The sequence below is a fragment of the Chiloscyllium punctatum genome, unplaced genomic scaffold (assembly GCF_047496795.1).
Source record: "Chiloscyllium punctatum isolate Juve2018m unplaced genomic scaffold, sChiPun1.3 scaffold_518, whole genome shotgun sequence".
NCBI classification, from domain to species: domain Eukaryota; kingdom Metazoa; phylum Chordata; class Chondrichthyes; order Orectolobiformes; family Hemiscylliidae; genus Chiloscyllium; species Chiloscyllium punctatum.
The window spans coordinates 33950-58759 of record NW_027310252.1 but is presented as its reverse complement, the minus strand read 5'-3'; the positions used below and the strand labels follow the sequence as shown (position 1 = coordinate 58759).

Here is a 24810-nt window from a genome sequence, read left to right as displayed (position 1 = left end):
TACAAATTAACCATCAAACTTGAGTTTATATAATGAAACAGAAATGAGATTAAAATAACATTGTTTAGCCCAATTTACCCCACCCTGTGGTACCGACTGTTCTCTAACAGCCTGTACCGGGACTGCGTGCTCCCTCTCCAGGGACAGCCAAGCATGGATATATAACCCTGGGAGACAGGCAGAAGGTCCAGATGAGCTGCTGCAGTCTGTCCTCACTGGACAGTGGGTAAGGGACTGGGCTGGGATAAAAGGATCTCTCCAACTCATTCTGGAACGGGTTACAGCTGCTGCTCTCTGCCACTAGGGGTCAGAGCCTGCCCTGGGGTTGAGTCAGGACGTTGCCTGGTCACTGACAGGGGGGACCTTCACTTCCATCAGAGTCACGGTCACAGAGTCATAAGAGATGGACAGCACGGAAACAGACCCTTCGGTCCAACCCGTCCATGCTGACTCAATCCAATCTAGTCCCACCTGCCAGCACCCGGCCCATATCCCTCCAAACCCTTCCTATTCATATACCCATCCAAATGCCTCTTAAATGTTGTCATTGTACCAGCCTCCACCACATCCTCTGGCAGCTCATTCCATACACATACCACCCTCTGTGTGGAAAAGTTGCCCCTTAGGTCCCTTTTATATCTTTCCCCTCTCACCGTAAACCTATGCCCTCTAGTTCTGGACTCCCCGACCCCAGGGAAAAGACTTTGTCTATTTACCCTCTCCATGCCCCTGATGATTTTATAAACCTCTATAAGGTCACCCCTCAGCCTCCGACGCTCCAGGGAAAACAGCCCCAGCCTGTTCAGCCTCTCCCTGTAGCTCAGATCCTCCAACCCTGGCAACATCCTTGTAAATCTTTTCTGAACCCTTTCAAGTTTCACAACATCTTTCCGATAGGAAGGAGACCAGAATTGCACACAATATTCCAACAGTGGCCTAACCAATGTCCTATACAGCCGTAACATGACCTCCCAACTCCTGTACTCAATACTCTGACCAATAAAGGAAAGCATACCAAACGCTGCCTCCACTATTTAATAAGACCAAAAGAGAAAATGCTGGAAAATCTCAGCAGGTCTGGCAGCATGTGTAAGGAGAGAAAAGAGCTGATGTTTTGAGTCTAACTGACCCTTTGTCAAAGCCTTCTTCATTATCCTATCCACCTGCGACTCCACGTTCAAGGAGCTATGAACCTGCACTCCAAGGTCTCTTTGTTCAGCAACACTGCCTAGGACCTTACTATTAAGTCCAAATGTTACTGGTAAATAGCTGCTTTGATAAGACAATCTTGAGTTAAAGAATAATAAAGGTGATTTGTGGTTAGTTTGATCGATGGGAGTGCGTGATAGATTTCATCCTATTCACTCTCCAAGGAGGTGGAACCTAATAGGGTCATTGCGTCTGCTGTTCTTGATGAATCTTTTCTCTCAACATTCATTCGAGGATGCCTCTGAAAAGAGTCAGCAATTATTACCCCTCCCTAAATGGCCCAGAGGGCGTTTAAGAGTCAACCACATTGCTGAGGGTCTGGAGACACATGTCGGCCCAGACTGAGTAAAGAATGGCAGATTCCTTCACTGAATGATGTTAGCACACCAGATGAGTTTTACCCCCAACACTCAACCGTCGGCACGAAACTCTTAATTCAATTTTTTTTAAAGAAATCTGGAATTAAGTTCCATCATGTGCCATGGAATGATTTGAAGACAGGTTCCCAGAACTTTAGCAGAAATCACCAGAGAATCTCAACAGGTCCCTCGGGGAAAGGGGGAGAGAGAGAGAGAGAGAGTCCAGGGACCCTTGCTCAGAGCTTTCTCTGGGCCTTTGGGGAAAACGGTCTGGCTTTAATGTCACTGGGCCATCAACTCCCCTTACATTGCAGCTTCAACCAATTCTTGGTTTCCCAACCTCTGACTTGGGAGGTGCTCCATGGCAACTCTCTCTGGGAGGGGAAAGTTCCAAACATCCATCATCTCCCGGGGGGAGGGGCACAGAAGGGACTCTTTGTTACCCTGCCCAAGATGGCCCCCTCCAGCCCACCTACATGAACATGGCAGCGATGGTCGTTCCTCATGGACACTGTCATGCAACTCCCCAGCAGATCAGAAAGCTATCGCGACCTTGAACGGACACGTGGACTCTGCTCAAAGCCCCCTCCCTCCCACTGAGCTGGTGGAGTAGACAATAGCCACAGAAGTTAGCACTTCTGCCTCCCAGCACCAGGGACCTGAGTTCAATTCCAACCTCGGGTGACTCTCTGCGTGGAGTTTGCACATTTGTCCACACAGTCCAAAGATGTGCAGGTTAGGGTGGATTGGAGACGCTAAATTGTCCCATAGTGCCCAGGGATGTGCAGGTTAGGGTGGATTGGCCATGCTAAATTGTCCCATAGTGCCCGGGGATGTGCAGGTTAGGGTGGATTGGCCGTGCTAAATTGTCCCATAGTGTTCAGGAACGTGCAGGTTTGATGCATTAGTTAGGGGTAAATGTGGAGTAATAGATATGGGGAAGTGGGTCTGGGTGGGTTACTCTTTGGAGGGTCAGTGTGGACTGGTTGGGCCGAAGGGCCTGTTTCCACACTGTAGGGATTCCGTGATTAACCAGTGCTGTGACCAGGCTGGAAACTCAGGGGTCAGGAGACACACAGACGAAGACAAAGCAGACTTTATCCAGTTAAAATATGTTTATTAAAGGATTACATTCACATGATATGAAAAGGGTCTGAGCTGAAGTGAGCAGTGGCAACAACAGGGTCTCAGACGAGTTTCAGAGCGTGGGAGGCCAGACTGCAGTTGATGCCAGTACCATCTGGTTCGACCTGCAGTTCTCTCACCACTCCATCTTCCAGCAGCATAACAAACCTAACAGAGACAGACAGAGACAGATTAACAGGACTGACCTGTACCCAAACCCTCCCCAGGACAGGGAGAGTGCAGGGGGAGATACAGAGTAAAGCTCCCTCTACACTGTCCCCCCACCCCATCAAACACTCCCCAGGACAGGGAGGGGGAAAGAGCACTGGGTGAAATATTTCTCCCTTCAGTAACTCTGGTTAGTCTCAGGGTGGGTAGAGAGTGAGCCAGGCTGGTCTTCCTGTCCGATTTCAGCTCTGGGTTGGCTCTAGTGCCCTCGGTCAAAGACTCGGAGGATTGGGGGGGGGGGGGGTAACCGGGAAACCCAGGCTCCAGGGGGCAGATACACCCCCCCCACCCCTGGGTACAGATGCTGCCACCTACCTCTGGCACCTCTTGGTCCCCAGTGCGGTGATAAGTGGCTCCTTATCAAGTTCGAGACCCAAGGCCTGTGGGTGGGGGAAAAGGGGAGAGGTTAATCCATGCAGGTTGGGGTGGGGGGGGGGGGGGGGGAGAATAAAAAAAGGGAGTTCTCCCTCCCCCCTCCGCCAAGACAGATAGAGCCAACCCTCACTCAGCCCCTCAGAGAACCAGCTCCTCCTGGTTGACAAGAGACATTCGGAGCGTGGGAGACCGTTCAGCCGTCGACGATGGAGTGACAATCCCAGCTATCCTTCCCAGAGCATTGGGTCACACCACATAGATTACTGAAGCTGCCTCTTTCCACTTGGCAGAGCTGTCAATGGACAAACAGGACAGGGAGAGGGCCAGGAGTGTGTCTCTCTCCCTCTCTCACGCTCTGTCAGAGGCAGAGTCATCACCAAGCTCTCCACAGAAGGGTGGCTGCCATATTGCAGCTCACTGGGCTCCCACACAATTTACAGGGGGGGGGGGGGCACACACACACGCACGCACACACGCAGTTACCATCCTCCAGAAACTGAATTGGACCACCTGTATAAACACAGCAGCTACAAGAGCAGCTCAGAGGCTGGGAATCCCACAGGGAGTAACTTCCCCCCCCCCCACCCCCGAAGCCTGTCCCACCATCTACAAAGGCACAAGTCAGGAGAACGAGGGAATACGCCCCACTTGCCCCTGGATGGGGGCAGCTCGACATCATCCGGGGCCAAAGCAGCCCCCAAATGATGGGAACCACATTCTCTCTCTCTCCCCCCCGCCCACCGACGCTCAGTAGCAGCAGGGTGTACCAGCTACAAGAGGCACTGCAGAAACTCACCCAAAGATCCTCAGGCAGCACCTTCCAAACCCATGAGCACTTCCATCCAGAAGGACAAGGGGCAGCAGATACAGGGGAACACCACCCCCCTGCAAGTTCCCCACTCCCCATCCCAACTTGGGAAATCTATCAGTGTGGCTGGGTCAGAATCCCGGAACTCCCTCCCCCAGGGCATTGTGGGTCTAAGCCACAGCACAAAGACTGCAGTGGGTCAAGATGGCAGCTCACCACCCCCCCCCACTCCAGGGGGCTATGAGGGATGGGGGTGGGGTGGGTGATAAATGCTAGGCCCAGTGACCCCCACACCATGGGAACAAAGGGAGGTGGAGTGTTCAACTTACCCGTGTGAATGTCCCACAAGGATCAGCCAGCATTCGCACCTGGGGGGGGGGAGAAACAGTATCAGAGAATTAGCTTCCTTCAGTACCGCATCACACCCCTCTCCCTCCGAAAAGGCTGAGCATTTAGCTAGAGGCTCCCACTCTGAAGCCCCAGAGAGAGGTACTGTCCCACGTCACCATTGGGGAAAGCCACAATTGCACCCCCCCCCACCCCACCAACAACACTGGGAAAGGGGATACAAGCAGGTGTGATGCCTACCACAGTTGACCAGCCAAACAGGCTTCCATTCAGTCAGCCCGTGAGAAAATGGTGAACGTGTTGATGTCTGTTCATTCATTAATCTGTTTTTTTTGGGGGGGGGGGGGGGGGGGGGGGGGGGGTGCAGGAACAGAAGGCCGTTCAGCCCCTTCCAAGATCAGGGCTGATTTCCCACCTTGACTCCATTTTACCTGTTCCACCCCCACATCGGTGCCTGAGAATTTAGCAAATCCCAGTCCTGAACCACTTCCTCTACACCTGCCAGATCTCCAACCACACATACACACCTTCCCGCACCCCCCACCCCCCCCCCAACCCGTACAACCGATCCCTGCTCCCCCTACCACCCGAATCGTCTCGCAACTCCCCCTCCCCACTATCCTCCAGGGAGACGATTCCAAAGATTTCCCACCCTGCACATGAAGGAATTACTCTGCACCTCAGTCTCAAATGGCTGACTCCTCACCCGGATCCCTCCTGCCTGGGATCCCCTCCTCAGCTGGGGGAATGGGGGGGGCGGTGGGGGGAAGCATCCTCCCTCACCCCCGCCTGGTCTCACCCCCTTCGCATTTTATAAGCTCTCTCAAACTGCCCTGGCTCCTGCCAGTCTCAAAATGGTTCTGCTAAAGACATACAGCAGAATGCTGGACCACACTCCTTGATCCCTTGAAAGGGTTCAGAAAAGATTTATAAAGGATGTTGCCGGGGTTGGAGGGTTTGAGCTACAGGGAGAGGCTGAACAGGCTGGGGCTGTTTTCCCTGGAGCGTCGGAGGCTGAGGGGTGACCTTAGAGAGGTTGATAAAATCATCAGGGGCGTGGATAAGATAAATAGGGCAAGGTCTTTTCTCTGGGGTCGGGCAGTGCAGAACTAGAGGGCATAGGTTTTGGGTGAGAGGGGAAGATTTAAAAAGGGAACCAAGGGGCAACTTTCTCACTCAGAGTGTGGTACGTGTTTGGAATGAGGATGTGGTGGAGGCTGGTACAGTGACAACAGTTAAAAGGCATCTGGATGGGTAGATGAATAGGAAGGGTTTGGAGGGATACGGGCCAAATGCTGGCAAATGAGACTAAATTAGGTTGGGATATCTGGTCAGCATGGACAGGTTGGGCCAAAGGGTCTGTTTCCGCGCTGTACGAGTAAAGAGTAATCCCGTGGACACTTGCCGTGGACTCTGGGGAACCTGACCCCATCACACAAACCCAACCTTCCAACCACTGCCTCCATCTACACCTCCCACTGCCTCAGGAAGGCAGCCGACATCATCGAAGAGCCCTCTCTAATCCCGGTTACAATCTCCCCCACCCTCTGCCGCCAGGCAGAAGCTCACAACACACAGACGGACAGGTTCAAGAACGGCTTCTTCCCCGCTGGTTTCGGGCTTCCGAATGGACCTCTCAAATTTAAACATGGATCTCCCTTCCCTGTGCACCTTCTCTGCAGCTGTAACACTGTACCCCTCGTTCTGTTCGATCACCCTGGTGCACTTTGTAGGGGACGGTCTGCCTGTATTGCACGCAACAATAAAAAAAACCAAAACTTTTCACCGTACCCAGGTACACAGGACAATAATAAATCAAACCAAAGTGGGATCAAGAGTGGAACAGTATCCCTTATCGATGGAGATGACAGAGCACCATTGATTGAGTCTCTTCCTCTGCACTGAGGAGAGCTCAGGAATATTAAACAGACTGGGACGAGGAGAGAGGGTGAGGGAGATACAAAAGGTCTGTGAGACAATGGGGTGTGTACATTAGTGCGATAAATGCTGTTACCACTCTCTGCTCAGGGAGTAGAGTCACGATCGGAATAACTTTCGGACTGATTGAACAGAAAGCTAGTCACAATCACCTCCGCCCCCCCCCCCCCGCCACTCTTTTCTCTCGAGAACTCAGCACTGTCACCCTCTCCATGCTGGGATAATAAGTTCTGGCCTCTCGCATTTGATCAAACGGAGGTGTGCAAGATGACGAAGAGAGAGACGTGGAACGGTTGTGGGGCATTCTAGGACGAGAGGTCGTAGCCTCAGGAGAAGGGGCAGCACATTTTAAAAACCACGGGGTGGAGGAGAAAGTGCTTCTCCCAAAAAGGTTGCGAGTCTGTGGAATGCAGTGGTGGAGAGAAGTTTTTTAAAAAAAAAAAAGGAGGAGGAATTAGATAGATTTTTTAAAAACGGGAATAGGTTGAAGGGATATGGGGGAGAAGGCATGAAAATGGAGGGGGAGTTGGGTAAGGAGCAGGTCAGCTATGATCGAATGGTGATGGGCCGAATGGCCTAACTCTGCCCCTCTACCTTTTGAGTTTTTATTACCTTGCCATCAGCTTTCTGGTCCTTGCCCCAGGCACTCATGACGAAGGCATCGTTGACGGATATACAGGCAATGATCTCAATGCCCTTCTTCTTGAGCTCTTCACACTTCTCAATGTAGCTGGGCAGGTGAGACTGGAGAGAGAGAGAGAGAGAGAGAGAGAGAGAGAGAGAGAGAGAGAGAGATGGGTGGGGGGCTCACACTGCAGACAGTGATCCGACACGAGGTGGCAGAGTGTTTAAAAAAAAATAAAAGTCAGGGGGTGGGGAGGGAAGAGGAGGGCGCAAATTGCTCCCCGAGTGGGGGAATGGGGAAACCGATTATCGAGCCTCCTGACCACACTCCCAGACACTGCAGCTACCCCCTGCCCGCCCCTTACCCTTCTATCAGGGACTGCACCCTAGTTTGGGGCAACACGGTGGCTCAGTGGTTAGCCCTGCTGCCTCACGGTGCCAGGGAGCCAGGTTTCGATCCAGCCTCGGGCGACTGTGTGTGGAGTGCGCACACTCTCCCCGTGTCTGCGTGGGTTTCCTCCCTCCAAATGGAGAAAGTGAGGACTGCAGATCAGAGCTGAAAAAACGTGTTGCTGGAAAAGCGCAGCAGGGCAGGCAGCATCCAAGGAGCAGGAGAATTGACATTTCGGGCATCAGGAATCTGCCCGAAACGTCGATTCTCCTGCTCCTTGGATGCTGCCTGCCCTGCTGCGCTTTTCCAGCAACACATTTCCAGCTCTTTCCTTTGGATTGTGGGAGATGTGCAAGTTCGGGTGAACTGGCCACGCTAAATTGCCCTGTAGCGTTTGGTGCATTAGTCAGAGGGAAATGGGTCTGGGTGGGTTACTCTTCGGAGGGTCGGTGTGGACTGGTTGGGCCGAAGGGCCTGTTTCCACACTGTAGGGAATCTAATTTAAGTCAGGGTGAGGGTTAGCGCCACGTTGTCTACAAGAACGCAACACTCCACACATTCTTCAGGGATCGCCACAGGATTAGATGCCCACGCCATAGCGGGATCTTGCTGTGCATGGTGCCAGCACACGCAATCGCGCATTTGAAGACATGGCGTTGGTGGCAGGTTATTTTGGGAGGATTGTAAGGAAGGTGAAGGATGTTTTGGGGTGGGAGGAAGCTCTGGAGAGTTCCGCACCCATTTAGAGGACAAAGACACACAGGAAGGCAGAGAGGGCGTAACGGAGCTACAACACTGGTGACTCACGAACCGCTCCTCACCTTCGTACATGCTGGAGTAAACGCCCCAGGAACTCCAAACAGAATCCCCCTCTTCCCTTTGAAGAGCTCTGCCGTGTTGACGATGGAGTGAGGGTCTCCCTCATGGACGTCCACAGCGGGCAGCTTATCCCCGACCTGGATTTCGAGGCACAAACACGAAAAACTGTGAGCTTTGAGGGGGGGGGGGGGGTGGGGGAGGGGGGTCACTCCCACACAGTGTCAGCTCCTGAACCTAATCTCCTCCTCTCCCCCCCCCCCCCCCCCCATCCTCCAGCCAACTAACTGGGCTGTGGACATCGCTGGACCTCCCACCGTCCCCAACTCCCCCCTCGAAATGGGGGGAACCCGCTCAGGAGATCGCAGTGAGCAGAGTCATGTTAGTTACCGTGGGCCTGGAGGCTTGGTGTGGACTCAAATGGGCTGAATGGCCTGGTCCCACACTATAGGGATTCTATGACACATGACATTTCCACCTTGGGGGAGAAATAAAGACTCCAACTATCCACGCCTCTGTTATATACACACACACAGAGACACAGGTCACTTGTTGGGATCCAAAAGAGTCATACAGCATGGAAACAGCCCATTCAATCCAACTCACCCACACCAACCGTAATCCCAAACTAAACTCATCCCACCTGCCTGCTCCATATCCCTCCAAACCCTTTCCTATTCACACCCTTCTCCAAATGTCTTTTAAACGTTGTAACTGTATCCACATCCACCACTTCCCCAGGAAGTTCATTCCACACTCAAATCACCTTGTGTCTTTTAAAGTCTCTCTCCTCTTGCCTTACAGCAGTGTCCCCTCATCTTGAAATCCCCCGTCCTAGGGAAAGGGCACCTGCCATTAACCCTATCTGTTACTGCTTGTTATTTTATAACCCTCTATAAAAGGTCACCTTTCCCTACCTCCAGTGAGAACAGTCCCAAGCCTACCTTTCTAACGCAAACCTCCCATACCCAGAAACCACCTAGTAAATTGCTTCTGAACCCCTGTCCAGCTTAAACCAGGTACCCTGAACAGAGCTCCTCTGATTTGCTCACATTGGGTCAGTATCCCTCTAAACCTTTTCTATCCATGTACAGTACTTTGTCTGTAGCGTGATGGTGGTGTTCTTGTGCAACCCTGTGTTATAGGAAAAATTGTGCTTTAGAAACAGCGCTGAAAGTGTTGAAGTAATCACGTTACAGTTAACACATGGTTTAAAAATTTCACACTTTTGCAACAGCATCCCCCAATTCATCAATTGCGTTAACAGCAAATTCACAAACGTGCCTTAGAGCAGAACAACCGGCAGCAGTCTCATGGCTTTTAAATGTTGTAATTGTACCACCACTTCCTCTGCAGTGCGTTGCATACACCCAACTCCCTCGGTTGAAAAGGTTTGCCCTTCTGGTCCACACAGACACACTTCAGCAAATATTCCCCAGCCAGGACTGAAGTGGAACCTGCCTGTTGGCCAGATAGATCAGTCTCCAGGCTACATCTGACAAACATGTTTATCCAGGACTGGCAAAACACTGGGGAGCAGGCACAGCCACTGGAGAAGGCATCATGGAACAAACTACCTCATCTGCATGGCCAGCTCCCGGGGAGGGGATGGTGTGCTGTGGTTTGGTCCTGTGCTCCAGACTCCAGGAACAAGCCGAGTACCCCCTCCCTGCCGAACTTAAAACATGGAAATATAAATCGCTGCTCTTTTAGTGGGTCAACCTCCTGGCCCTCCCTCACAGAACTGCGATGCTGTCCCTACAGCACATGCGCTGCAGCAGTTCAAGATGGTAGCTCACTCTCTCCACCCTACCACCTCCCCCCCACCCCCCCCAAACAGGGGCAATTAGGGACAGGCAACAGATACTGGGCCTTGACATCCAAACGATTAGCTCCCCGTGGAGAGGGGAGGACTCAAGAGCAGACTCAGGGTTTAAAGGTCACAGAAGGCTGAGCAAGGCAGGTCAAAGGAGAGGAACGAGAGCAAGAGGTGGCGGTGGCCACTCAGCCCCTCGGATACCGTGCTAGCAGATCCTGGCCGATTGGTGTCTGACTGCTGCTTCAATAACCCCGTGCCTGGTGAGGATCGATTCAGCCAGTGGAAGGAGGGGGAGGACAAGAGTGTTAAGATTTCTACAGTGCCTTTTCAAGGACGTTGAGCTGGTGTAACCAAGAGGAAGCAGCAAGCTGCCTGTGGTGAGATTGTCAGGAAGAAGGAGAGAGACTCCTTGCCCTCTGCCTCTCCCCACCGAGAGTTTCCGCCCACTGTCCCTCTGAAGACTATCCCACCCAAATCCATTCCCCTATTACTCTATATTTACCCCTGACTAATCCACCCTAACCTGCACATCCCTGGGCACTATGGGACAATTTAGCACGGCCAATCCACCCTAACCTGCACATCCCTGGGCACTATGGGACAATTTAGCATGGCCAATCCACCCTAAACTGCACATCTTATGCCTGTGGGAGGAAACAGGAGCACCCGGAGGAAACCCCACACAGACACGGGGAGAATGTGCAAACCCCACACAGACAGTTACCGGACGCTGGAATCGAACCCAGGTCCCTGGTGCTGGGAGGCAGCAGTGCTAACCACTGAGCCACCATACCACCACCCCTGTTGGCAGATGGGTTCGCTTGCGAGGGGCAATGCTGACTGAACAGCAGAGTGTGCAGTGACTGAGGGAGGCAGGGCTCCTGCGCTATGCTCTTTGCCAGAGGGAGGACGTATTGGAGAGGGGTTAGCAAAGCACATGGCCACTCAGCTTCAGGAAGAGTGGCATCGGGGCAAGGAAGTATGCATGCTGAACATTTCTAAACCAAGGTTAGATCACGTGCAGAGCACTGTGTGCAGTTCGGGCCACCGCACACCGCGAAGGACAGGGCAAAACGTGTGCTGCATAGTCAGTCCGCTAGTCGCACAGTAACTTGATTGTTGTCACAACCCACTCAGGGATTGTTTGGGGAGGGCTGGGGGGGTGCGTGGAGTCACTTTTAACAAGAAACAGTGCAGGCGATTGAGGGACATAGGGCAGAGAGCGCAATCAGAACAGGAGACAGAAAAAGGAGGAACAAAGATGTGAGATAGCACGGTGTCATATCGCCGTGTGTTGCGCTAACTGCTCTGATTGCGGCTTTCCCACACCCTGTACAGTCATCAGGCGTGGCCCCTCCAATGGGCTTATCTTCCATTTCTGGGAATTAAACGGTTCGACTTTGTTCCAGTCAGTCTAACCTCGCCTCATGGGTACAGGAGACGAATGGGCCCCCCTCAGTCAGACTCGCTTTCCCCCCCACCACCCCTGCTTTCCAAAGCTATGCAGGAGACGCAGAAATCAGACCCTTGTTCCCCCAAACACCTCTGCATTTCTGTAGCACCCGTCACCGGCTTAGCATCTGCAGTTGTCAGGTGCCGATCGCTCCAGCCTCGAGTGACAGCAGACAATGCTCATCGAGCTGCCAGGTTCCGGGAAGCTCTTAGTGGTCGTTTCCCCACTACTGAGCCAGGAGGCCCGGGATTAGATTCCCTACAGCGTGGAAACTGGCCCTTCGACCCTCCGAACAGCAACCCCCCCCAGACCCACTCCCCTAACACTGTGGGCAATTTAGCAATGGCCAATCCACCCTGACCTGCACATCTTTGGACTGTGGGAGGAAACCGGAGCACCCAGAGGAAACCCACACAGACACGGGGAGAACGTGCAAACTCCACACAGACTGTTGCCCGAGGCGGGAATTGAACCCGGGTCTCTGGCGCTGTGAGGCAGCAGTGCTAACCACTGTGCCACCCAAAATGAGCTGCCAGAGGACGTGGTGGAGGCTGGTACAATTGTAACATTTAAGAGGCATTTGGATGGGTATATGAATAGGAAGGGTTTGGAGGGATATGGGCCGGTTGCTGGCAGGTGGGACTAGATTGGGTTGGGATATCGGGTCGGGCCGAAGCTGTACATCTCTAGGACTCGAATTGTGAAGCCCGACAGGGAACATCGGTAGAGCCAGCCAGCCCGCTCAGAGAAAACCACGGCTGGTTCGATTTGGACCCCCCCCCCTATCCTCACGGGGAGCAGATTTGTAATTCGGGGTCGCCTCTGGACAATAATCAGCCCGAGGGCCCCGGGGAGAAGAAACACATCCTGCACTTCAGCGTCTTCATCCAGAGAAAGCTGGGAGAGGACATTGCTGACAGAGCAGCATCCCCTCAGTACCGGCACCGAGAGGGTCTGTTCAAATCCCAGAGAGTCCGAGACAAGGTGACAACACATTGGAGACAAAGATGCAATGAGAGTGGGCAAATTCGAAAGGCAGCCAAAGTTGTGCCTGCAATTATAGACCAATTTAATGCCAGCGACAGGGATGATTATTCAGGACGGAATTAGTAAATCACTTTTGGGGGGGGGGGGGGGGGGTGCAGAGGTGAGAAAAGGTGGATTGATTAGCAAGAGACAGCACAGATTTCAGAAGAGTCAGCGTTTTCACTGACTCACTGGTGTTTATTGAAGAGGTGGAAAGAAAAACAAACTCTGGGAGTATGACCCTGTTGTTAACGGGGGAGACATGGATTGCTAGGAAGTGTTTGATATATTCCTCTCAAGGCTGTTGGGTGACAAAGCTGTAGGTCACAGAGCAAAAAGAAAAGGAACAGGAGCAATGTGGGTAGAAGATTGGCTGAGAACGCGGGAAAGAAAAATAAAGAAAGAGAGAAAGTGTAAAAGGAAAAGAAAAAGAAAATGGAGACAAAAAAATGAGAAAGGTGAAAAAAAGAAGAGAAAAAAAAAGAAGAAAAGAGCAAGTGTTGTAAGAGAAGGAAGGGGAAATTCAGCGATGGCGAAATCAGTTTCTTTCCCGGTCTCCTGTGGGAGGCACGCCTGGGAAATCCATCTTGTGCAATACCACATTAGCACAGCCATAGCATCCACCCAGTTTCCACAAAGAAAACACTGATTCAGCCTGAGGTGACACATTCGGCACCCTCCCGCCTCTCTCGTGTGACCACGGGAGATTAATACCCAACTCCCCACCCCCACCCCCCCCACCGTCCCACAAGTACAAGGCGCAGAAACAGAGGGTGACAAGGCAGTTTTCTCAAACTGCAGCTGGGCAGGGGGGGGGGGGGGGGGGGAGGAAGAGAAAGAGATAACCAGGTGAGCTCAGAGATTAGGAACTGCTGACTCAGTCAACTGTATCGGATTTGGGATAGTGAGTTGGCCCAACTACAATGGCTGGTGTGTGCGCTTTTCAGGCTAACTGGCTGGAGAAAATGTTTGTTTGAACTGGGAGTATCCCAGCCATTCCCCAATACACACACGCACAGTGGTTACTCAACAGAGGTGGATAAGATTAGGACGGGTGGGGGGGAGAAGAGAATAGACAGCAGCTAGTCTCTGAAGTTAAAGGGTCAACACCGAGCGAGGAACAATTTCAAAGTTTCAAAAGGTTGACTGGATTGAAGCAATAAAAACGGTTTTACACCCGAAGGCTGGTGAGGGAGTCTGGAACACTGTTCCTAAGATGGCTTGGAGATGCCAGTGTTGGACTGGGGTGTACAAAGTTAAAAATCACAGCACCAGGTCATAGTCCAACAGGTTTAATTGGAAGCACACTAGCTTTCAGAGTGACGCTCCATCAGGTGGATGTGGAGGGCTCAATCCTAACAGAATTTATAGCAAACATTTACAGTGCGATGTGATGTACTGGGATGGCAGTACTGAGAGGAAACCTCTAGAGTACGTGGGTAAGCACTCAATGTCATAACACAAGGCTCGGGGTCTAGAACAGGAATGTAGGAATACTGTCAGTCAACGGTGGCCCCTCACAAATGAGGGTGACTCTCTCCTACTCTTGGGGGGGGAGGGGGTCTGTAGGTAGCTGTACAGACTGATGGGGCTTCCACAGGCTCTGTTACACATGGGGCATGGGAGAAGGGTGGCACACACACACGCGCACACACACTCGAGCTGGTAGTCTCGTGTCAATCACACGGACGACGTGCCCAGCCCCATCGCAGGCACTCGAGGGGAGGTCAGTGCCTCCATGCTGGGGATGTTGGCCTGGTTGAGGACACTGGTGCTGGATTGGTGTCGATAGGTTAGCACAGACTTGGTGGGCCAAAGGGTCTTTTCTGCGGCTGTATGGTGTCTAACTCCTTTCTGGGTGTCTAACCTTTTTTGTGAAGTTGGCAATGTATTCACAGACCATTCCATACAGTGTTTTGGCTCCTTTTTCCACGGATGGACTTCTAACAGAGGGAGGACAGCAGAGGTAAAGCCCAACGATGAAAAAGTGGGGAGGAAGAGGTGATGCAGGAGCTGATGGGGGCGAGACTGCAGGGAAAGAATTTTTCTTTTGACAAAAGGTTGCGTCGTGATTTGCTTTGTCGGTTTGGAGAGTCAGGGAGGTGAGGAAGGTGGAGGGAGGGGGAAGGATTACACTCGGAAGGCTAGTAAAAATGCTCTAGGCAACTTAGTCCAAAGTGGGGGGGGGGGGGAGCTCTGGTCAGAGAGGTCCAGTAACTACACAACTGTTAGGATCACTCACTCTATCCCCCTCCTCGCCATTCCAGCTCAGAATCTTGGTCCGAGAGAGGAGGGAGCACAGAAGGAGGACACATTTGAGAAAAGTAGTCTGTGGAAGTTCAAAAACAGGGAACACGAGGATTGTGGGAAACACAGGCACAGACAACAGGAGCCCATTGTTCGGAAGGCCAATCACTGCGGAATCTCGAGCTAGCCCGGGTGGGGGGAGGGTGGGACTGGAGAGCAACACCCTGGGAAGGTGGCTAGCCCAGAGAGCTGAGCCAACACACACAAAAAAGGAGAGAGAATAGCTTCTATAAAAATTTAAAAAGAAATAGGAGGCAATGATGAAATCTTGACAAAGTTCTCGAAATCTCAGTTGTGATTTGGTAAGGAGACCGCAGTATTGCACAGTTTTGGAGAAGGAACTCACAGAGAGATTTAAACACACACACATTATGAATCAGCAACAGGCCATTCAGCCCCTCGAGTCATCCTGAACCCTTCTAGAAGCCAGCAAACCCATATGCACCATCCGTTGCTGGGAGAGTTTTTTCACGCATTTAAAGGCGAGAAAGCAAGAACACCAGTCTTAATATTTCACTCAAGCAATTCCGTAGCAAATGCGACGGAATTCAAAAAAAACAGAATTGATGTAGCATTTCTCTCTGTCTCACGTACAGAGACCAACATGTTTAAAGATGTCCAGGTTAGGGTGGATTGGCCATGCCAAATTGTCCCATAGTGCCCAGGGATGTGCAGGTTAGGGTGGATTGGCCGTGCTAAATTGTCCCATAGTGCCCAGGGATGTGCAGGTTAGGGTGGGTTGGCCGTGCTAAATTGTCCCATAGTGCCCAGGGATGTGTAGGTTAGGGTGGATTGGCTGTGCTAAATTGTCCCATAGTGCCCAGGGATGTGCAGGTTAGGGTGGGTTGGCCGTGCTAAATTGTCCCATAGTGCCCAGGGATGTGCAGGTTAGGGTGGATTGGCCGTGTTAAATTGTCCCATAGTGTCCAAGATGTGCAGGTTAGGGTGGATTGGCCGTGCTAAATTGTCCCATAGTGCCCAGGGATGTGCGGGTTAGGGTGGGTTGGCCGTGTTAAATTGTCCCATAGTGTCCAAGATGTGCAGGTTAGGGTGGATTGGCCGTGCTAAATTGTCCCATAGTGTCCAAGATGTGCAGGTTAGGGTGCGCTAGCTGTGGAAATGCAGGGTAACAGGGATAGGAGGGTGGTGGTGGTCAATATGTCTGCGTGAGATACTCCCGAGGGTTGGCTTGGATTCGATGGGCTGAATGGCCTGCTTCCACACTGTCGGATTGCGATGTCACTTTCAGATTTCACACATCTCTGCATTTCTGCCACCCACCCTCCCAACCACACAGCGTGCACATGCCCACTGTGCCCAGGATAGGTAACTGCAGCCCTCTCTCCCAGGCTGGATTAAGGAGCAGGGGGTAATGGCACAAGCAGACGTGACTGCCTTCGATAGGAGGCTGAGTGGAGGAGGATGGGTCACAGGCTCCAGAGTCCGACACTCTGCCAGATTTGACCATCACTGTCGCTTTCTAGGCGTCTGTACGAGTCAGCCTTATCTGCAAGTCTGCATCCAAACTACAGCTTTTGGGGAATCCAGTCAGGGTTAAAAAGATCTCGAGTGGAACCGTTGGGGAGTAATAAAGGAGGCCATTCAGCCGGCTCTGGTCACCTAGCCCCCCCCCCCCCTCCCCTCGACCCACACAGTAGATTTGAATCCCTACAGCATGGAAACAGGCCCTTCAGTCCACACCGACCCTCCGAAGAGTAACCCCCATTTCCCTCTGACTAATGCACCTAACACTGTGGGCAATTTAGCACGGCCAACTCACCCTGACCTGCACAGGTTTGGACTGTGGGAGGAAACCGGAGCACCCGGATGAAACCCACACAGACACGGGGGAGACTATGCAAACTCCACACAGACAGTCGCCCGAGGCTGGGATTGAACCTGGGACCCTGGTGCTGTGAGGCAGCAGTGCTAACCACTGAGCCACTGCGCCACCCTCAGTAGTTATGGGATGGAATTTGGATACACATTACAGTGTTGGATGCTAGATCAATCTGGGAGTGATAGATACTTGCTAGGTAAAGGAATTAAGGGATACTGTACGGAGTTAGTTCACTTTACTCCTCCCAATAGTTATATTTGAGATCTTTATCTTGATTGATCTATATACAAACTGCAGATAAGACTCAGTCATGCAGATAATCAGAAAGCTACAGCGATAGTCACATTTCGCGAAAACCCATTGTCCTAAGGTGGGAGGAGAGCACAATCCTCCCCACCCCTTCCCCAAATTCTGAATGCTCTCCATTTCAGAAGGTGGGAAGCCGGAGAGGACGCAAATGATTGATGTGCCAATCATCCAGTACCCCCACCCATGGGGGGTTAAAATAAAAAGCTCTGCCCCTCACCCCAGAACACCCTCCCCCCCCTTCCTCCATCTATTCCCTTCTCCATTGGGTGTTTATCCAGCTTTCTGCCCCTAGCCCTTTTCAAGGTGCTAGAGGCACACAGACCCTTCGGTCCCAAACTAAACCAGTCCCAGCTGCCTGCGCTCAGCCCACTTCCCTCCAAACTTTTCCTATTCGTGTACTTATCCAAAAAAAGGTTTTTTTTAAATTAAAAACGTTGCAACCACCGCTTCCTCGGGAAGTTCATTCCACACGCGAACCACGCCCTGTGTAAAACAAAAATGTTGCCCCTGCATGCCTTTAAAATCTTTTCCCCTCTCACCTTACAAAAAAAATGTGCCACCTAGTCTTGAAGTCCCCCCAGAAAATATACGATTCATCTTGTACACTACCTGGGGGAGGGGGAGGGGGTCTCACATTCCCCCACTTTCTGAGGGATGGGGGAAAGAGGGGGAAAATCGTGTAGTCTTGTAGATTCCCCAATTAGCGCTGCTGTAGATTGATAACACCCCTTAGTCAAGAGCAGACCCACGGTACAGCTCAAAATGCTCTTGCACAGGTGCCTTTTAAAAAGCTGCAGTTGGGAACTGTCGGAAGCATGCCCCAGTGCAGTGAGGTGGCTTACCCAGAGCTACCAGGCTCCATGAAGAACAAACAACCCGATCTGATACCAAACAAACAGCATTGGTGTCCACCAACAAACACTGGAAACAGATCCTATTCCCAAGTCTGGGGAGGCAGGTATACATCTACCTCGCACAAGCTATCAGCGGCTTGGGAATCGAGTTGCTCAGGATTAGGGTTAGAAAACCGAGCCAGGAAAACATCACATCTAGTCAGCTCTGACGAGGAGGAGAAAGTGAGGACCGCAGATCAGAGCTGAAAAAGGGTGTTGCTGGAAAAGCGCAGCAGGTCAGGCAGCATCCAAGGAACAGGAGAATCGACGCTTCGGGCATTAGCCCTTCTTCCTGTTCCTTGGATGCCGCCTGACCTGCTGCGCTTTTCCAGCAACACCTTTTCAGCTCTGACGAGGAGTCATCTGGACTCTCTCTGGATGCTGCCTGACCTGCTGTGATTGCCAGCACGCTTTTTAGACTTTTCAGTACAGATCCCAGCATCTGTAGTGGTTTGCTCTCACATTTGGCCAGCATCGTTAGCCCAGTGTGCGCAGCAAGCTCATGCATAATTGGGGCCACCCCCGCCGCTTTACAACGACGCCTGCAGCTGCAAAGCATTCTGGGGATGAGCCGGGCGCTATTAAAATTCAAGTCTGCCTCACCGCTGCTTTGGATAGAAGAAGGAGTCAAATAATAAAAAAAAACACAGAATGGAGATTAAGTGGAAAGTCTCTCCTCTCCAGCACTGGAGAGACTTTTAAAAAGCTAGGAAAAAGAAAAGTTCACTGGACCCAAAATGTTAACTGCTTTCTCTGCACAGGTGCTGCTAGACTTGGAAGTTCTCCAGCAGAGTGGCACGGTGGCACAGTGGTTAGCACTGCTGCCTCACAGCGCCAGAGACCTGGGTTCAATTCCCACCTCAGGCGACTGACTGTGTGGAGTTTGCACATTCTCCCCGTGTCTGGGTGGGTTTCCTCGGGGTGCTCCAGTTTCCTCCCACAGTCCAAAGATGTGCAGGTTAGGTGAATTGGCCATGCTAAATTGCCCATGGTGTTAGGTGAAGGAGTAAATGTAGGGGAATGGGTCTGGGTGGTTGCGGGTCGGTGTGGACTTGTTGGGCCGAAGGGCCTGTTTCCACGCTGTAAGTAATCTAATCTCTAATCAGTTTGCTTTTAGTGGGTCAGATTTTAAACCAACCTTCGCAAACACTCACTATAGATACACGGGAGAAGGTACAGAAGCCTGAACACATGCACCAGCTGGTTTCGTAACAGTTTCGACACTACTGTTGTTAGAATACTGAATGGATTTAAACTCTTAACATTCGCCTGTGTACCTGTGGTTTTGTTTTTGCTGCTGTTTACCTAATCTATCTGCTGAATGTGGATTCTTTGAAACTCTCTCTCTCCTAGTCAGTCAGTACCCCTGTGAATACAATCACTTCCAATGTCTTCAACACCACACCCCCACTCCAACATTTTTTTGGCATCAGATTTCAATACGGTTCAAGATTCCTGTTCAGAATGCTTACTGGGACATGCCTGGGTAGCTGAAAAGGCTCCAAATAAAAAAAAAACGCAAGCCCTTCCCTCCTTGAATTTAGCCTTGATAGAGATTCCTGATGAAGGGCTTTTGCCCGAAACGTCGATTTTGCTGCTCGTTGGATGCTGCCTGAACTGCTGTGCTCTTCCAGCACCACTAATCCAGTATTTGATAGATCTGACCAGAGCATAAATGTTAACTCATTGACTGCAAGAGACGACAAACGTCTTTTGCAACCGGATCAGATTCCCTAAAAATAGCGCTCAGCTCAATTGATTCGAGGTTAAATTCCTAAGGGGGAACTTACACTGGCAAAGGCTTGCCTTAACGAACTGGAATTTTAAGTTGGCTAAACGTCAATCGTCGGAAGGGAGGGCAGGAAAGACATTGGCGGAGGAGTCAAAGATGGGAGCCGGGAAGGGAGGAGGAAGAAGGGTTTCCCGAATGCAAAAAACTTTCACCTTGGGAGAGGAAGCAGAGGACAAAAAGTGAGAAGACAGAAGGAGAAAGAAAGAAAGGGAAGATTGAATAGTATTTTTTTTATTTTAAATCTGAAGTGAGTGCAATTGAGCCTGCTGTTAGGAGACACTAGTGGTGGGGTGGGGGCAGGCAGGAAGGCAGTGGGCAGGGTTAGAGGAACAGCCATGGCAGAGATAGGGGGGCAGACAGGTGGTTAACATGGGTCTAGGCTATGGTGCCCACTGAGGAACTGGGTGCAGCTGAGCTGACAGCAAGGGGATCGCTCTCTCTCTTGTTCCATGCTCTCACAATTCTCTGTGTAAAGAACCCGCCTCTGACATCCCCTCTATACTTTCCTCCAACCAGCTTAAAACTATGACCCCTCGTGTTAGCCATTTCTGCCCTGGGAAATAGAGTCGATAGCCAGAGACTATCTATGCCTCTCATTATCTTGTATACCTCAATTAGGTCCTCTCTCCTCCAATAAAAAAGAAGTTCGAGCTCAGTCAACCTCTCTTCATAAGATAAGCCCTCCAGTCCAGGCAGCATCCTGGTAAACCTCCTCTGAACCCTCTCCAAAGCATCCACATCTTTCCTATAATAGTGCGGTCTAACCAAAGTTTTATAGAGCTGCAACAAGATCTCACGACTCAAACTCAATCCCCCTGTTAATGAAAGCAAAAACACCATATGCTTTCTTAACAACCCTATCCACTTGGGTGGCCATTTTAAGGGATCAATGTACCTGCACACCAAGATCCCTCTGTTCCTCCACACTGCCAACAATCCTATCCTTAATCCTGTACTCAGCTTTCAAACTCAACCTTCCAAAATGCATCACCTCGCATTTATCCAGGTTGAACTCTATCTGCCACCTCTCAGCCCATCTCTGCATCCTGTCAATGTCCCACTACAGCCTACAACAGCCCTCTATACTGTCAACAACACCTCCAACCTTTGTGTCATCTGCAAACTTGCTGACCCACAGACCCCCCAAAACAACTCCCCCTCCACCACACTAATGACCAAAACCCAACCCCTTAAGCAAATACACCCAAACTCCCTTTCCATTGCTCCCGTTACCCCCTCCTCTCGCCAATAACAAAACTCCTGCCTATCACCAGCCCCACTATTGCTTCCCCTAACAGCCCTCCCCTCCTTTCCCCACTGACAAACACCCCCACACAACACCCACCCCATCAACAAACATTTCTCCAACACCAAACCTTTCTCTCCATCACCAAATATACCCAAACCCCTTTCCATTCCCCCTCATCACCAAATAACCCTGCCCTTCATCCACCAAGCACCATCCCCACTTTAAACAAAAACCCTCTCCAACACCAAGCCCCTCTCCCCATTGCCAAACACCCCTTTACCCTCCAACCCAAGCCCCTCTCTCCATTGCCAAACACCCCTCACCCATTACCCACCACCAACCCAAGCCCCTCTCCCCATTGCCAAACACCCCTCTACCCTCTCCAACACCAAGCCCCTCTCCCCATTGCCAAATACCTCTTGCCCATCCAACCCAAGCCCCTCTCCCCATTGCCAAATACCTCTTGCCCATCCAACCCAAGCCCCTCTCCCCATTGCCAAATACCTCTTGCCCATCCAACCCAAGCCCCTCTCCCCATTGCCAAATACCTCTTGCCCATCCAACCCAAGCCCCTCTCCCCATTGCCAAATACCTCTTGCCCATCCAACCCAAGCCCCTCTCCCCATTGCCAAATACCTCTTGCCCATCCAACCCAAGCCCCTCTCTCCATTGCCAAACACCCCTTTACCCTCCAACACCAAGCCCCTCTCCCCATTACCCACCACCAACCCAAGCCCCTCTCCCCATTGCCAAACACCCCTTGCCCAATACCCACCACCAACACCAAGCCCCTCCCCCAGCAGCAGATAGGTGCCATAGGGAGGTCAGAGGTCAAAGTGACCTCCCTTAGCTTCATGCAGCCCACTTGACCCCTAACCTCTGACCTTGATGGGCATGGTTGCGGCTGAAACGCGGTGAATGTGCCTCAAGCTCCTGCCGACCGATCCGCAAAGCCTCTGGTACAGCTGGCTCATTGCGCCGCCTTTATCTAGCGCCGTCAGCGACCGCCCTCCATCTATAATCCCAGCCCTCCTCCCCGCAACGGCCGCCGTCACCCCTGGCAACCGGCCCGGCCCCGCCCCCGCCGCGGCCAATGACGTCACCGCCCACCCGCTCACTCAGGATGACTGGACACCGAACATGCGCGCTGCCACCGGCCGGCCTGGTGCCGGCACCGGACATGCGTACTGCTGCCAGACCGGGTCCGGCAGTCACAGCATGCTCGTCTGCCGGATCCCGCCCGGAACGTCACCCAGACCGTATTGAGCATGCGCATTTTCCGTCCAGTGACAATGACTTGACATAAAGCATGCGCACTAGCTTCGTTCTGTGGAGAGGGAGCTGACGATGACGTCTTTGGACACGCCATCTCGAGTGTCAGTGGTTCGAAACCCACTGTAGCTGGAATTAATTAATACTAACCTAATAAGATTATTTTACATTAATCTTAATTTTGGTACTCTTACAAGTAATACCAGGCTATTAACATTAATCTGATTAATAATACTAGTCTATCAACATTAATCCCTGAATTCTCTCCCTCATGGCACTGTGGGTTTACAGTTTAACACCATTTTCTTAAGGGCAACTAGGGATGGGCTATAAATGCTGGCTCATTCAGTGAAGCTGAGTGAATTTATCAAAAAAAAATCACAGGTTCATTTCTGCTGTCCTTACCTGTTCGGTTCAGGATGGGGCATTGGGTTTATAGAGTCATAGAGATGTACAACATGGAAACACACCCTTCGGTCCAACCTGTCCACGCCGACCAGATATCCCAACCCAATCTAGTCCCACCTGCCAGCACCCGGCCCATATCCCTCCAAACCCTTCCTATTCATATATCCATCCAAATGCCTCTTAAATGTTGTCATTGTACCAGCCTCCACCACTTCATCTGGCAGCTCATTCCATACACGTACCACCCTCTGCGTGAAAAAGTTGCCCCTTAGGTCTCTTTTATATCTTTCCCCTCTCACCCTAAACCTATGCCCTCTAGTTTTGGACTCCCCGATCCCAGGGAAAAGACTTTGCCTATTTATCCTATCCATGCCCCTCATGATTTTATAAACCTCTATAAGGTCACCCCTCAGCCTCCGACACTCCAGGGAAAACAGCCCCAGCCTGTTCAGCCTCTCCCAGTAGCTCAAATCCTCCAACCCTGGCAACATCCTTGTAAATCTTTTCTGAACCCTTTCAAGTTTCACAACATCTTTCTGATAGGAAGGAGACCAGAATTGCACGCAATATTCCAACAGTGGCCTAACCAATGTCCTGTACAGCCGCAACACTCCCCAGGACCTTACCATTAAGTGTATAAGTCCTGCTAAGATTTGCTTTCCCAAAATGCAGCACCTCGCATTTGTCTGAATTAAACTCCATCTGCCACTTCTCAGCCCATTGGCCCATCTGGTCTAGATCCTGTTGTAATCTGAGGTAACCCTCTTTGCTGTCCACTACACCTCCAATTTTGATGTCATCTGCTAACTTACTAACTGTACCTCTTATGCTCGCATCCAAATCATTTATGTAAATGACAAAAAGTAGAGGGCCCAGCACCGATCCTTGTGGCACTCCACTGGTTACAGGCCTCCAGTCTGAAAAAAAACCGTCCATCACCACCCTCTGTCTTCTACCTTTGAGCCAGTTCTGTATCCAAATGGCTAGTTGTCCCTTTATTCCATGAGATCTAACCTTGCTAATCAGTCTCCCATGGGGAACCTTGTTGAACGCCTTACTGAAGTCCATATGGATCACATCTATTGCTCTGCCCTCATCAATCTTCTTTGTTACTTCTTCAAAAAACTCAATCAAGTTTGTGAGACATGATTTCCCACGCACAAAGCCATGTTGACTATACCGAATCAGTCCTTGCCTTTCCAAATACATGTACATCCTGTCCCTCAGGATTCCGTCCAACAACTTGCCCTCCACTGAGGTCAGGCTCACCGGTCTATAGTTCCCTGGCTTGTCTTTACTGCCCTTCTTAAACAGTGGCACCACGTTTGCCAATCTCCAATCTTCCGGCACCTCACCTGCAACTATCAATGATACAAATATCTCAGCAAGAGGCCCAGCAATCACTTCTCTAGCTTCCCACAGAGTTCTCAGGTACACCTGATCAGGTCATGGGGATTTATCCACCTTTAACCGTTTCAAGACATCCAGCACTTCCTCCTCTGTAATCTGGACATTTTGCAAGATGTCACCATCCATTTCCCTACAGTCTATATCTTCCATATCCTTTTCCACAGTAAATACTGATGCAAAATATTCATTTAGTATCTCCCCCATTTTCTGTGGCACCACACAAAGGCCGCCTTGCTGATCTTTGAGGGGCCCTATTCTCTCCCTAGTTACCCTTTTGTCCTTAGTATATTTGTAAAAACCCTTTGGATTCTCCTTAATACTATTTGCCAAAGCTATCTCATGTCTCCTTTTTGCCCTCCTGATTTCCCTCTTAAGTATACTCCTACTTCCTTTATACTCTTCTAAGCATTCAATCGATCTATCCTGTCTATACCTGACATATGCTTCATTCTTTTTCTTAACCAAACCCTCAATTTCTTTAGTCATCCAGCATTCCCTGAACCTACCAGCCTTCCCTTTCACCCTGACAGGAATATACTTTCTCTGGATTCTTGTTATCTCATTTCTGAAGGCTTCCCATTTTCCAGCCGTCCCTTCACCTGCGAACATCTGCCTCCAATCAGCTTTGGAAAGTTCTTGCCTAATACTGTCAAAATTGGCCTTTCTCCAATTTAGGACTTTAACTTTTAGATCTGGTCTATCCTTTTCCATCACGATCTTAAAATGAATAGAATTATGGTTGCTGGCCCCAAAGTGCTCCCCCACTGACACCTCAGTCACCCGCCCTTTGGTTAGCTCAGTTGTCTGGTTG

At 51.1% G+C, this 24810-nt stretch overlaps 1 protein-coding gene across 1 annotated transcript; it reads right to left on the bottom strand.

The window, feature by feature from the left end:
• Positions 1 to 2664: 2664 nt before the first annotated feature.
• Positions 2665 to 21964, bottom strand: prdx5 (peroxiredoxin 5). Its single transcript, XM_072567556.1, has 6 exons — positions 21794 to 21964; positions 8227 to 8361; positions 7003 to 7134; positions 4434 to 4472; positions 3237 to 3301; positions 2665 to 2861 (listed from the first exon to the last, which is right to left on the bottom strand). Exons 1-6 carry the CDS (start codon positions 21881 to 21883, stop codon positions 2756 to 2758), a joined length of 567 nt encoding a protein of 188 aa, XP_072423657.1. The 5' UTR covers positions 21884 to 21964; the 3' UTR covers positions 2665 to 2755.
• Between the last annotated feature and the right edge of the window lie 2846 nt (positions 21965 to 24810).